Source organism: Hemitrygon akajei, chromosome 20 (genome assembly GCF_048418815.1).
Source record: "Hemitrygon akajei chromosome 20, sHemAka1.3, whole genome shotgun sequence".
In the NCBI taxonomy this organism is placed as follows: Eukaryota; Metazoa; Chordata; class Chondrichthyes; order Myliobatiformes; family Dasyatidae; genus Hemitrygon; species Hemitrygon akajei.
This window is the reverse complement of record NC_133143.1, coordinates 64,649,014-64,664,538: the sequence shown is the minus strand read 5'-3', so window position 1 is coordinate 64,664,538 and position 15,525 is coordinate 64,649,014. Positions and strand designations below refer to the sequence as shown.

General features: G+C 41.5%; 1 protein-coding gene across 4 annotated transcripts in view; it reads left to right on the top strand.

Annotated features, from left to right (window-relative positions):
- The window catches only part of LOC140713876 (RNA-binding motif, single-stranded-interacting protein 3), a 632,800-nt gene that overhangs the window by 508,393 nt on the left and 108,882 nt on the right, over positions 1-15,525 (top strand). For all 4 annotated transcript variants that reach the window (XM_073024496.1, XM_073024497.1, XM_073024495.1 and 1 more), the window contains one exon: positions 13,533-13,639. In XM_073024496.1, coding sequence (XP_072880597.1) covers positions 13,533-13,639 — 107 coding nt within the window. The remainder of the gene's footprint in view (positions 1-13,532; positions 13,640-15,525) is intronic.

Genomic DNA, 15,525 nt, shown 5'->3' with positions numbered 1-15,525 from the left:
GGCATAATTTTAAGGTGAATTGGGTTAAGTATAAGGAGTACGTCATAGGTAGTTTTTTTTTACACAGAGCTTTGGCTGCATGGTACACACACTGCTGGGGGTGATGGAGGCAGATACATTAAGGATGTTTAAGAAACTTTTGGATAGGAACATAGATGATGAGGGCTAATTGGAGGAAGGGTTAGATTAATCTTGGAGTAGGTTGAAATGCCAGCACAACATTGTGGGCTGAAAGGCCTGTAGTCCACTGTACTGTTCTGTGGTCTGTGTTCAATGTTCAAGTGATCCACAGTTCTTCCATTGATCCCTTCAATTATGCCTTAATTATTGGTACAGAAAACAATGTCATGGTTTATCCTATCGATAACGGGGAGAATATCGAAACTCCTTATAGAGAATGGCGAAACTTGAACTCTGATCTTATATTAGGCACTCTGTAAAGCATTTTGCAGATCACCCCACTACCCTGTCACCCTCTGTACATACAATACTGTGCAAAAGTCTTAGGCACAGATATATAGCTAGGGTGCCTAAAACTTTGGCAGAGTGCTGTAGTAATCCTATGTATTACACTGTACTGCTGCTGTGGGAGAGAAAAACAAATTTCATGACATTTGTGAGTGATGATAAACCTGATTCTGATACGGGTCTCTATTGTGTACTGAGAGTGGGAAGGGGACAGGGAGAGGGGAATCACGGTTGAGAAAAGGAGAAGGGAGAGGGGAGAGAGCAGGAAGCACCAGAGAGACAATAAACCAATTGTTTGCAATCAAGTGAACTTGTCAGGTGTCTCAGGGCTGGGTGTGCCTGCACCCACGTCACCTCCCACCCCTGGCACTCCACCTTTGCCTCCTGCCCCACACCACTCCTGCAGTGTTCCGCCCTCACCATTCCCAACATCCTTTGCTCTCGCCAGAGTTTCAGATTCATTCCCTGCTCCCCGTTGGCAAATGCAGTATTGTGCAAAGGTCTTAGTACCATCACGGACTCTACTTGTGCTGCAGTTTAAATGATGTTAGAAGGTCTCACTGAAATATTTACAGTTCTGTCAGTTCGAATCAGATTTGGTTCAGGGAGGATGATTATCCTGGCTGACGGGTGCAGACCGAGGGGCTCAGTGGAAGACGAGCTGGATTGCGTTTGGTTGTGATAGCACATGATAATCTGACTATTACGGGCTTCTTCTTGCCAACAACATCCATGCACCATCAATCTACAGGACATAACACTCGGGGACTTGAGCTATATTATACTAATTTTGTGTGACAGCATGCTTGCTGCTGTTTTATATGTGTTGTATAGGACTGTGGTACTGTGTTTTGCACCTTGGCTCCGGAGGAACGCTTTTTTTGTTTTGGCTGTATTCATGTATGGTTAAATGACAATTAAACTTGAACTTGAAGAGAAAGCCTCTTTAGCACTGAGTACCAGAGAAATATCTTCACCCAACATATGATGAATGTCTCTACCACAGCAGGCTGTAGAGGCCAATTTACTGAATATAGTTAAGAAGAATATAGGCAGATTGCCAGGCAGAAATATGTATCAATGGATATGGGGGAGGGGAGATTGCGATTAAGGTATTATGATAAGTACTATTTATTTATTTATTTGTATATTCTGCGTTTCTCTGTCTTGGTGTGTAGTTTTTAATTGATTTCCAAAATATCAAAGTGCATTTATTATCATTATTATTACATTTATTATCAAAGTACGTATACAGTATACAACCCTGAGTTTCATCTTCCCACAGACAGCCATGAAACAAAGAAAACCATGGAACCTGTTCAAAGAAAAACAATAAACCTCCCCCCAAATCACACAAACAGCTGAAAAAAGTGAAAAAAACAGAACATTCTATTGTAACTTTTGTTCTACTCTGAATGCCTGCAAGAAAACTAATCTTGGGTGGTAATCTTGATAATAAAATTTTCTTTGAAATTTTAGGGTCATCCACAATTTTATGGAATGGCCAAGCAATCTCCAGTTACCATTTTTCTGTTTTCTGTAGCTCCAAAAACAACAGATATTTTATTTTAAAAGGCTTTACTTTCAGCTGCACTGCACATTGGAAAACATCACCTTCAAACAAGTTGAATGTGCAACTGGCAGCATGCCATGTCTATCTGTAATACTCATTAGAAGATTGCGGGCACAGTGCATTCATCTGGCTTGTGAGTCTGCCTATCAGGAGTGGTTGGGAAGAAAATCTTTTTCCTCTTAATCTATGTTACTATCTGCAACCATTGCTCAGAGCAGGGAAAAATGCCCCACATCCAGACCATTCAAAGTACAGTTTCAACTCTGCATAACTGTGAAGGGTCTTGGGCGAACCTTTCTCTGCATGCTGGCACGGATTCACAATGCTGCTGAGCGCAGAGTTCTGTTCAATTTTAGATCTGAATTTATAGTGGAGAACAAAAAGGTCCTTTAAGTGCACGAATAAATCAGACCTTGGAACGTAATCCTCCTGATGCACTCTCAATCCGTTAGCTTTATAAGGAATCCCTCCGAGATGTAGCTAGCAGGAATAAATCAGGCAATGGAGTTATTTTCCTCTGTCCTCCTTGCCACTTAGAGTAATCTTCTGTCAGCGGCGAGAGGTTGAGAGAAAACATTGGAAGTTATAAACATGAGAGGTTCTGCAGACACTGGAAATCCAAAGAAACACACACAAAATGCTGAATGGACTCAGCAGATCAGACAGCTTCTATGGAAAAGAACAAACAGTTGACTTTTCCGGCCCAGACCCTTTCTCAGCAATGTTAAAGGAAGGGGCATGAATATTCTGTGCCTTATTGCCTTAAGTTTGAAATGTATTAGCCTTAAATTAACCATGATATCTGAAGTTCCTATCCATTCAACCTTGGCGATGTTGAACACAAGAAATTCTGCAGATGCTGGAAATCCAAAGCAATATACACAAAATGCTGGAGAAACTCAGCAGGTCAGGCAGAGTCAAAGTCGAAGTAAATTTTATTATTGAAGTACATACAGTATACTGTGTGTCATCATATACAACCCTGAGATTCATTTTCCTGTAGGCATATTCAGTAAATCTATAAAATAATAACTATGACAGGATCAAGGAAAGATCAACCAGAGTGTAGAAGACAACAAACTGTGCAAATATGAATATAAATAAATAGCATTAAATAATGAGAACGTAAGATAATGAGATAAAAAGTCCTTAAAGTGAGATCGTTGGTTGATGGGCAAATGAGTATAGTTATCCCCTTCAATTCAAGAGCCTGATGGTTGAGGTGTAGTAATTGTGCTTGAACCTGGTGGCAAGAGGCCTGAGGCTCTTGTACCTTTTCCCTGATGGCAGCAGCGAGAAGAGAGCATGGCCTTGAGTGGTGGGGATCTCTGATGATGGATGTTGCTTTCCTACGACATCATTTCATGTAGATATGCTCAATGGTTGGGAGGGCTTTACCCATTATGTACTGGGCCAAGTCCACTTCCTGTAGGATATTCCATTCAAAGGCATTGGTATTCTCATAACAAGCTGTGATGCAGCATTCAATTCACTCTCCACTACACATCCATAGAAATCTGTCAAAGTTGTAGATGTCATGCCAAATCTCCGCAGACTCTGAAGGAAGTGGAGGTGCTGCCATGCTTTCTTTAAAATTGCATTTACGTGCTGGGAATTCAAAGCTTCCTGCATCTATGGAAATGAATAAGCTGTCAATGTTTCAGGCCGAAACCCTTCCTCGGGATTGGAAAGAGAGGGGAAAGGCATTGGGATAAAAGGATGGGGAGGGGGGAATGAAAATAACTAGAAGGTGAGAAGTGAAGTTATGTGGGTGGGAAAGGTGATAGGCTGCAGAAGAAATCAGATAGGAGAGGATAGTGGACCATTAGAGAAGGGGAAGGAGGAGGGGACCCAGGAGGAAGTGATAGGCAAGTAAGAAGAGTTAGGAGGCCAGAGTGGGGAATAGAAGCTGAGGAGAGGGGGAGGGATTTTTTTTTTACCGGAAGGAGAAATCTATATTCTTGCCAACTGGTTGGAGGTTACCCAGATGGAATATAAGGTGTTGTTCCTCCACCCTGAGGATTGCCTAATTGTGACACAGAAGGAGGCCGTGGACCAACATGTTGAAATTGGAATGGGAATTGGAATTAAAATGTTTGGCCACCAGGAAGTTCTGCTTTGGTGGATGGAGCAGAGATGCTCGACAAAGTTATATACTGTACAGTACTATGTTTCTGTAACAGCTCTCTCTTAATTTAGAGTCTTTAAAACTAAGTAATTTATCTAAATATATGATTTGAGGAGAATTATGATGTCACCAAAGACACTTGCAAATGTCTGCAGGTGGACCTGTGGAGCATTCTAACTGGCTGCATCACCGTCTGGTATAGAGGGGCCACCGCACAGGATCGGAAAAGCAGCAGCTATAAGTTGAAAGCTCAGCCAGATCCATGGGCACTAGCCTCCTCAGCATCCAGGAAATCTTCAGAAGACAATACCTCAAAAAGTTGGCATCATCATTAAGGATCTGCCCTCTTCTCATCAAAAAGGAGATACAGGAGCCTGAAAACATACACACAATGTTTCAGGAACAGCATCTTCCCCTCTTCCTTCAGATTTCTGAATGTAGAAGATTGAGGGGAGATTTGATACAAAATATTGAGGTGTCTAGTTAGGGTAAATGAGTTCAGGCTTTTTCCACTGATGTTGGGTGGGACTACAACTAGAGGTAATTAATTAAGGGTAAAAAGTTAAATGCTTAAGGGGAACATAAGGGGAGACTTCTTCACTCTGAGGGATCTTAGAGTATGGAAGGAGCTGCCAGCACAAGTGGTGCATGTGAGCTCGATTTCAACATTTGGATAGGTCTATGGTTAATAGGGGTATGGATGGCTGTGATCTGGGTGCAGGTCGATGGACTAGGCAGTATTTTTTATGACTATCACAATGAACCCATGAACACTACTGCAGTATTTTTCCCTTTTTGCATTACTTATTTGATTTTAATTTTCCTTTTTTATGTATACTTATTGTAATTTATAGTTTTATTAAGTATTGCAATATACTGTTGTTGCAAAACAACAAATTTCACAACATATGCTAGTGATATTAAACCTGATTCTAATTCTGATTCTGAAATGTGTTGCAACAACCACCTTGCATTCACATCATTAAGACCAGGGAATTGATTGTGAACTTCAGGAAGGGGAAGCTGAGGGAAAACAAACCTGTCCTTATTGATGGATGAGGAGTTTCAAGTTCCTGAGTGTCAAGATCTTGGACCCAACATATTGATGCAGTAACAAAGAAGGCACGCAAACAATTATATTTAATTATGAGCTTGAAGAGATTTGGTATGTTACCAAAGACTCCATCAGATAACTACAGATATTCTGATTCTGATTCTGCATAATTGCAAAATTCTTACCATAGACACGGCAAAGAATGGTTGCTCTCATTTAAGCAGACTCCAGGGGTTGTACAGTTGATTGACTGCTGAGCAAAATGCATTCAAACAATGATTAAAGAACAATGTACTCCATCATCAGAGAACCCTGGCACCCGGGTCATGCTCTCCTCTCCCTGCTCTAATCAGGAAGAAGGTACTGGAGTCACAGGACTCACACCAACAGGTTCAGGAACAATTATTACCACTCAACCATCAGCTTCTTCTTGAACCAAAAGGAATAACTTCCCTCAACTTCATTGAACTGTTCCCACACCCAGACTCACTTTCAGGTTCTCTTCATTTCTTGTTCTTGATATTTATTCCTTAGTTATTATTATTCCTCTCTTTTTGTATTTGCACAGTTTATTGTCTTTAGCAAACTGGTTGAACACCCAAGTTGGAGCGTTCTTTCATTGATTTTGTTATGGTTATTATTCTATGGATTTATTGAGCATGCCCACAAAAATTAATCTCAGGGTTGCATATAGTGACATTTATGCAGGATGTATAATGCAGAAACCTTTATGTGTATATAATCTTGACTCTTTGGTTGGTGTTATCTAATGTTATTAGTATCTTTGGCTGGCTGTACTGTGATTGTATTGTGATGCTTCATAGCTTTGCCTTAAGGAAATCAGAATGTTGGGAAAGAAATCCAATAAATGTATACGTTGTCCTGGAATTTTCAAAACTGGAAAATTTCCAATTAATTGGTGCCTTAGGGGCTGTTTTGTGATAATGCTGCATGTACCATTCATCAAGCGGGTTAGCCGAAAGGGACAACTGTGGTTAGTTCAACACTTTGCAGTACCAGCTGGAAAATCGGGGTTCGATTACAGCCACTTTCTGTAAGGAGTTTGTATGTTCTCACAATGACCACGTGGGTTTCCTCCAGGTTCTCCAGTTCCCTCCCACATTCCAAAGATATATGGGTCAGGGTTAGTGAGTTGTGGGCATGCTATACTGGCACTGGAAGCGTGGTGACACTTGCGGGCTGCCTCCAGCACATCCTTGATTCAGTGATGCATTTCACTGTATGGCTCTATGTACATGTGACAAATGAAGCTAATCTAATCTAATTATGGAGGTCTGTAATATTGTGAAGGGCAGAGAAAGTCTTAAGCATGATAGATTCTGCAGATGCAGGAAATCCAGAGTAACACACACAAAATGTTGGAAGAACTCAGCAGGTCAGGCGGCATTTGTGGGGTAGGGGGGGGATGGAAACAAAAAGTCAATGTTTCGAGCAAAGATCCTATAGCTTGACTGCAAAGGAAGAAAGCAGAAGCCAGAATTCTAAGTTGGTGAGGGGTTGTAGGAGGCAGGGGTGGGGAAGGAGAAGGAGCATAGGCTGGCAGGTGATAGGTGAGGGAGAAGGTGATTGGGTGGAGGAGGGGCTGATAAAGTAAGAAGCTGGGTGGCGATAGGTTGAAGAGGTAAAGCAGTGAAGAAGAAGTCATCTGATAGGCAAGGACTCCGTAGATGTGCCCCAATCTGTTTTCTTCCAGCACTTTACTTTTTGTGTGTTCCACAAGATATCCAACATCTGCATAATCTCTTTTATTTCCAACTTCCTCTCTCTGTTTCTGTACTTGAAGCCTTTTCCCCTCTCCCCCCACCGCTTGAAGGGGAATAAAAAGTGGATATTTTGGGTTGAAACTCATCATCACAACTCATGAAAGATCTTTAAAGGAGACCCTTCAAAGTCTTCTTTCTTAGAGTGAGGGCATAGGGCGGTCAAGATAGAGCCAGCAAACAACTCTTCCTCAAGTAACATCTTCCAGATAGTCCACAGAACTGTTTATTTCACTTCTCCTGAGTCTTTTTATCTTAACTGTGTTTCTGGAGCAATTGGAGCCTGCGATTTAAAGTTTGGAGATTGATTGAATGATACTTTACTGTCTCTGAGAAAATTCCAGGAGGTGTGTGACCTTGAGGTGAAGAAGCTTAGAGATGGGGTGTGAGCCCATGTTCGACTCTATTTCTCACCGATTAAAGCACAGAGGAAGATTGAAACATTAAGATGAGTGCACTGGCTACCTGCTTCCTGCTTCCTGCTCGTTGCTGTGATGGATCTCTCGTCACTGCCAGATAAAGCGTCTGTGTGTGATGCCCTATTGCTCTCTGCTCCCAAGGGAAGGCCTTTGGATTTGAGTGCTTTCTCTCTCCCTCGACACTGTCGAAGGATGTTACCGATGCTCTACAATTTATTGATTTATAGACTGTGGACTGTAGTTCAAATTGGTCTCTTTCAGTTCAATGGTTTTTATATTCAGTGTTGTCGTCCATTCTTTCTTGTTTCTGCTTGTTGAGATTTGTTATGTTTTGTGCAAGGGCGGGGTTGGAATTAGGGGCTTTGCTGTTCTTGTTGCCATTTGCATGATTTTGTTTCCACCTGGCAGGGTTATTTGTGGAGCCGTTTGCGAGATTTGGTTTTTTTTTTGTGCAGCTGGGCAGGGCCGATGTTTTTCTTTAAACAGCTTCCATGCTTTTCATTGTTTCGTGGCTATCTGGAGAAGACGAATCTCAAAGTTGTATACTGCTTACGTACTTCGATTATAAATGAACCTTTGGGGTTTGAGGTGAAAGGGAAACAAATTAAGGAAGGTCTGAGAGGAAAATTATTCACACAGAAGGTGATGGTTCTATGGAACGAGCAGCCAGAAGTGGTTGAGGCAGATAAAAAGGTGTTTGGACAGGTGCTTGGATAAGTAAATGAGCAGAGGGATATGGGCCTAATGTGAGCAATTGGAATTATCATGCACAGTTTTTAGAGCTGGCATAGATGAGAAAGGCTGAATGGTGTATTGCTACACATTGAACCTTCATTGATTCTCATTGGTTCTAATCCATGTTGCAATATAGAGCACAGTTTACCACATTACTTAAGGAAGTAACCTTGGTACAGCCATTTTTTTATCTTGGCAAAACCCTCAGAATGTGAAGGTCACTTTTCATACTGTCCTCTTCAAAAATTGGGGGAGTTTATAGACCTACAGTTGTATCTGAGGTCTATCATTAGGGCCTGAAGCCTTGGACATATATTACTGGAAAGGTTTTGTCTTCTCCGTTGCTGTTGCCTTCTTTTTGTTCATTTAGCGCTGTGAGCCTGTCCAGAACATAAACCCAAGAGATTCTGCAGATGCTATGAAACCAGAGCAACAAATGCTGAAGGAAGTCAGCAGGACAGACAGCATCTATAGAGAGGAATAAGCAATCCTGATGAATGGTCTCAGTGTGAAATATTGACTGCTTATTCCTCTCTGTAAAGTGGGGAATCTTTGAATTCTTTATAACAGGCAGCTGTGGAAGCCAAGTCATGGGTATGTTTAAGGCAGAAATTGATAGATTCTCGTTTGGTCAGGGCATGAAAGAATCCAGGGAGAAGGCTGGAGATTGGGGCTGAGAGTGGAAATGAAATGATGAAATGGTGGAGCAGATTTGATGGGTCAAATGGACTAATTCTGCTCCTATATCTTATGCTGCCTTGACCTACATTTTGTGTTTGTTGCCCTGTCCAGAACAACCGAGGCTTAATCACTGAAAAGCAGCAAAAACGGCAGGTGCTGGAAATCTAAACTGAAAGCACAAAGTGCTGGAAGCAGCAGGTCAGGCGCCAGCTATTGGTCGGTGAAACAGATGTTAACATTTAATGCTAGAGATCTTTCAGGAAAATTGTGCCTGGCACAAGTGTGTCTGGGGTCTTTTTGGGACCTGAAGAGAGTTAATTGTTTCCTTTCTAGAGATCCACGTGACTTGTATTTCCACATGTGATCCCTGATCATCGCCGGCCACAAGATCCTTTCTCGTGCTCTGCAAAGGCAGTAGTCATCCAGCTCGAGATGTCAGGAGTGAGCACACGGCGCTGCTTCATAAATTGGGAGCAATGCTCTTACGCCTCTGAGCTTCAGGTCAGCTTGAGTGCCCTGATCAGCATTTACATGAGGACTTAAGGAAGCAAGGAGTGGGCCAATTAACCCTGTATGTCTGTTCCATCATTTGGCATGTTCACAGCTGAACTTCAACCTCAGTGCAACTTTCTTGCACTCAAATCATGTCGCTTGATGTCCTTCATATCTAAAAATCTGTTCATCTCTCACCTGACTGTTTTGTGAATGAGTCTCCACAATCGTCTTAAGGTAAAAAAAATTGTAAATTCTAAGTAAAATAATATCTTCTGTAGTCAGACTTGACTGACTTGGCTATCATTCTGAGATTCAGCTAGCTGGTTCCAGACATTGATACGCAGAGTGACTGGGGGCTTTTCTCTTTGGAGTGAAGGTGGATGAGAGGTGACTTGATAGAGATGTACAAGATGATAAGAGGCATAGATAGAGTAGACAGCCAGGGACTTTTTCTCAGGGCAGAAATGGCTAATATGATGAGGCATAATTTTAAGATGATTGGAGGAAAGTAGAGGGAGATGTCAGAGATAAGTTTTTTACACAGAGTGCTGGGTGTGTGGAATGCCCTGCTAGGGGTAGTGATGGAGGCAGATATATTAGGGACATTTAAGAGACTCTTAGATTATGCAGATGAAGGATACAAAAGTGGTCGACGATGGCTGGTCCCAAGCCTGGCTGAGAAAAGAGGAAGATTTGGCAGTGGTGCAAGCAATCCCATCCTGTAAAAACACAGGGCTACAGAAAAGCCTACAGGGGCTCCAAGGACATCATCCTTGGGAACAGGAGGATCTTTGAAGATGGGCTACTCATGGGGACAATGGGAAAGACTGGCCCAGGACAGAGGACTCTGGTGAGCTGATGTTGGTGACTTCTGCCCCAGTAGGAGTGATTGGCTTAAAAAGAAAAGTTAAAAGTTCAAAGTAAATTTATTGTCAAAGTATACACGTCATTATATACAACCCTGAGATTAATTATCCTGTGGGCATACTCAATAAATCTATAGAATAATAAATATAACAGAATCAATGAAAGACTGTGCTATTTGGGCATTCAGCCAGTGTGCAGGAGACAAAAAACTGTGCAAAATCAAAAAGAAAGAAATAATAATAATAAATAAACAAACAATAAATATCAAGAATATGAGATGAAGAGATCGTGAAAGTGAGTCCATTGGTTGTGAGAGCACTTCAATGATGGGGCAAGTGAAGTTGAGTGAAGTTATCGCTTTTGGTTCAAGAGCCTAATGGTTGAGGGGTAATTACTGTTCCTAAACCTGGTGGTGTGGGTCCCGAGGCTCCAGTACCTTCTTCCTGATGGAGTAGAGAGAAGAAAGCATGTAGGAAGGAAGGGTTAGATTGATCTTAGAGAGGTTAAAAGGTCAACACAATATCATGGGCAAAGGGCCTGTACTGTACTGTGCAGTAATGTTCTATGTTCCATGTTCAGACACCCCAGCCAGGGCAGCTTCGCTACATTGACATCCCCCCTCATGAAAATGTTGTATCATTTCACGTTCCACACAAGTGTTGTATTGTTCAAGTGATGAAAGGGTGTGGAAACCATAAAAGGTTTTAGCTTCTCACAACATCTCTTTCTTTCTGCCTGAATCGTTCGCTTCAGGCATTGCGGAATCTGAAATGATGGACTACTCCATCTTCTGTGTCAGTGTTTCGGAGAATAGATTATGTCTTGCAGCATTGATTTTCTCAATGTCAGTATTCTCAGCGCCTCTTGTGTCCTTGAGATAGGTTCAACTAAATGTGTCGACAGTATGCACGCTTTTGCCTGGAGACCAATAAATCTTTATACTGTACACCTGCATCCTTACTAAACATTCTCCACGAGTTTTTGTTTGGTGATTGCAGAGTGCCTACTGAATATTGAAAGGCCTACGTAGAGTGGACATGGAGAGGATGTTTCCGATCGTGAAAGAGACTAGGACCAGAGGGCACACCCTCAGAATGGAGGACATCCCTTCAGAAAAGAAATTAGGAGAATTTTCTACAGCCAGAGGGTGGTGAATCTATGGAATCCTTTGCCCCAGATGGCTGTGGAGGCAAAAGCATTGGGTATATATAAAGTGAAGGTTCATTGGTTCTTGGTTAGTCAGGACATCAAAGGTCACGGGGAGAATGGGGTTAAGAGGGATAATAAATCAACCATAATGGAACGGTGGAGCAGATTTGATGGGCTGAATAGTCTAATTCTGCTCCTGTGTTTTATGGTCTCACAGACTGAAGGGTTTTGACATTATTTTAACAGAGTGTTTCTGAAAGCAAGCTAAGATGCAGGAAAGGCGTTCATTTTGAATATTGGCAAATGTAATCCACTTTATAGGTGGTGGAGCAGAATCGATGTGCCGAATGGCCTTATTCTGCTTCTGTGTCTCATGGTATCGACAGTAATAATCTCAAGTGGTTTGTGATCATTGAGAATGTCCAGGATTTAACATTGGTCTTTGGTGAATCCTCTCCGCTTTGAAGATCACAGCAAGCAACTCCTCAATGCGTGCATAATTTCTGTTTGTACATTCTATTGGTTGTTCTCCAGAAAAATTATTGGCCCAATACTCTTTCTTTTTAATGTATCTGCCGGAAGTATTAAATTTAAGCTCTTCTTGTGGAATTCAACCAATGGTTTGCATCCAGCATGCTGAAAGATTTTTCCCTAACCTATACTTAAAAAGTGTCTCTCCTGACTCCTTCATAGGTTTCCCATCAGAGCTCAATGAAGTTCTTCAGAAAAGATAAAGATTAGCTTTATTTTTCACCTGTAAATTGAAACCTTGAAACATACAGTGAAACGCACAGTTTTTGTCAAATCAATCAGAGAGGATTGCGCTGGGCAGCTCGTGTCACCCTGCTTCTGGCATCAGTATATCATGCCCACAACTTACTAACCCTAACCCTAACCATGCGCTTTTGGAATGTGGGAGGGAACCAGAGCACCCAGATGAAACCCAGTGACAGAGAGAATGTACACATTTTTTTACTGACTGCGGTGTGAATTGAATGTCAATTGGAGATCACTGCTGCTGTAATAGCATCGCGCTAACCACCACACTACCATGCTTCCCTATATCTCTCTATGACCTAAGTCTAAGAGAAAGACAGTTTCTCAGTGCCGTCCCCACCAATGACAGAGGAAAGCTTGTCATTGAAGGATCTCCTTCACGGTCCTTTCAGGAACCTCTCTGACCTTCTGGAGAGTTTTCCCCTTATCATTTCCTCAGGGCTTCCCAACGCCATACGTGAGCGTATTTTTATTGCCAAGCGCAATGGTTTTCATCTCACCATGATCATAAGTTTGTGTCTGCAAGTATTAGTTATTCTGATATTTGGTTTTAGGTTAACACTGAACATGAGGAAATTACAAAAGGCATTTATTCACCAGATTTGGGAATGTGAACCTACTTTACAAAAGTGTGATTATTTTATTATTGTGTTTTTTATCTTATGTATTGTTGATTTCTAGTTTATTAACATAGTTGTGGTAATATTTTGCTGTATGTGCTATCTGTGAATTATATTTTAGTGGGTGTACCGTGGGCCAGAGGAACACTTCCATTTAGTTCTATATATGTTCAGTCAGATAACAATAACTTTGAACTTGAACTATTGTGTATTTTTTTATATAGTGCATTAGATCCGGAGTAACAATTATTTCATTCTCCTTTACACTTGTGTACTGGAAATGACATTAAACAATCTTGAATCTTGTGGTAACAGGATTCAGAATATGTAGCAATAAAGGAAGAATTAACTGGCCTCCTCCACTAGGCTGAAAATAGACTTCATCTGAGGTTATTCCAGTTGTAAAAACAATTCAACAAACCATCTTGGGGAAGCAGCATTGTTCAAAGTCATTGGCATTTTTATATCATACATCTGCAAGACCAGATAAAAAGTTTACACCAAAATGCAGGTGGTTAACTCTCATCTGCCTTGTGGAATACTTTATCTTTTTTCTAACATTTGTAGGAATTTGTCAGACACCAGTATAAAATAATCTGTGCTCCCTGTCTGTGTTTTGAAGTTTGCATGGTTTGTATAGCTGTTGGCATCGAATGTGAAGGGACCTCTGGTATCTGTTTTAACAAGCTGAACTTCAAAAGCATTCAACAACATGAAAAAATGTACTTCTGCTGATATAATCACTTTGCTGTTATTAATGTGGCCTTGGCGGTTTGCCTTCGCAGCCCCCGGTGAGCCTTTGCTGTGCAAGTTTGCGGATGGAGGGCAGAAGAAAAGGCAGAATCAGAGCAAGTACACACAAAATGGAAGGCCGTGGCCCAGAGAAGGAGAGGTGAGTCACTGTGAGAGATGTAAGGCACCGTTTAGTATCTTTCTCTTCCATGGACTGGCAAAGGGATTGTTAATAATGATAAATACAAAAATAAGGAAATTTAGCTGATCCTGCACCACACCAAATTTGTGAAGAAGCTGCTAATTTCTACACTGCCATCATAGAGAGCATCCGACCCACATCAGCCATTACTGCCTGGTCTGGTGCAGCATCCTCTCACAATGTACGAAAACTACAGTGGCTGTCAGGTCAGCAGAAAAGGTCACTGGCTGCAGTTTACCATCACAACAGGACTTGTATGTGTCCAGGACTAAAAAACAGGCAGGAAAAATCATTGGGGACATTACTTACAAACTACCTTTTCTGAAAGCTCCCTTCTAGAAAGCACTGTAGTGTGTACTGTCCACTGTATACTTATGGCGGGTCTCTCTTCCTGCTATTACAGACATTTACACTACACGCTGCATCTGCAAAGCAAACAGCATTATGAAGGACCCCACGCACCCCTCATACAAACTCTTCTCCCTCCTGCCATCTGGGAAAAGGCACCGAAGCATTCGGGCTCTCACAACCAGACTATGTAACAGTTTCTTCCCCCAGGCTATCAGACTCCTCAAAACCCAGAGTCTGGACTGACACCAACTTACTGCCCTATTGTCTTGTTTATTATTTATTGTAATGCCTGCACTGTTTTGTGCACTTTATGCAGTCCTGGGTAGGTCTGTAGTCTAATGTAGTTTTTTTCTGTTTTGTTTTTACATAGTTCAGTGTAGTTCTTGTACTGTTTCATGTAGCACCATGGTCCTGAAAAACGTTGTCTCGTTTTTACTGTGTACTGTACCAGCAGTTATGGTCGAAATGACAATAAAAAGTGACTTGACTTGATTAATATCCACTGAAAGCAATTTCTGCATTTCATAACTGAGAAAACCACTGAGTTGCGCATTCATATTCATAAGACCGGAGGGCTTAGGGGCAGTGTTAGGCTATTCTGCCCATCACTGCTTATCTGGTAAATATCTGGGAGCCTGCAGTGGTTTCATTGAAAAAATTATTGATAAATCCCTCATCCCTTGAACCATTTCAGTCAATCTTCTCTATCTTCTGTGCCTTCTCATTCATCCTAACGTAACTGATGAGAATTTAGTTGTGGCCTGTTTGTCACTCTACATGGGTAACTGAGAGAAGGAAACAAGACAATGGAGGCAAATCTTGAAAAAGTACCATTCCTTTGCTGGCAGAACTAAAGTACTTTGCAGCTTTCTCCTACGTTAATCACATTTGCAAGAATGAAACTAACGAGCAAGGCCTAACACCTCAGCTGGTTATCCTTATATGAAAATATTTAATGGGTTCTCTTCTTTTACTATTTCTTACTCTAATTTCCATTGCAAAATGTTCTTCCTTATGATCAGGTTATTCCACTGTCATGCCCCTATCTTCTCTGTGAACTTTAGTTAATCCTGCAGTTGAACTTTAGAGAATAGCTGAAGTTCTAAGATTCCATTCTTAAATCTCTCTCTCCTCCCCTCTCACTCCTTCTCACTCTCTCTCTGTCTCTGTCACTCTCACTCTCTCTCATTCTCCCTCTGTCTGTCTCACTCTCCCCTTTTCTCTTTTTCTCCTTCCCTCTCTCTGTCACACTCTCTCTGCCTCTCGATCACCTTTCACTCCTTCTCTGCCTTTCTTCCACATTCTCTTCATCTCTCCCCTTTCATTCTTCTTTATGAAGCATTTTAAAACTTTGTTATTGTGCCTATAGACAGTATCCATTTATCTCCATATATGTAATGGAATTAATGTTGTTGTTTGCCAATGCCGTCTAAGTACTACAGCATGTTGAGGCTGTTAATTAAGTGGAAGTTGTTTGTTGCTGAAAGAGAAAC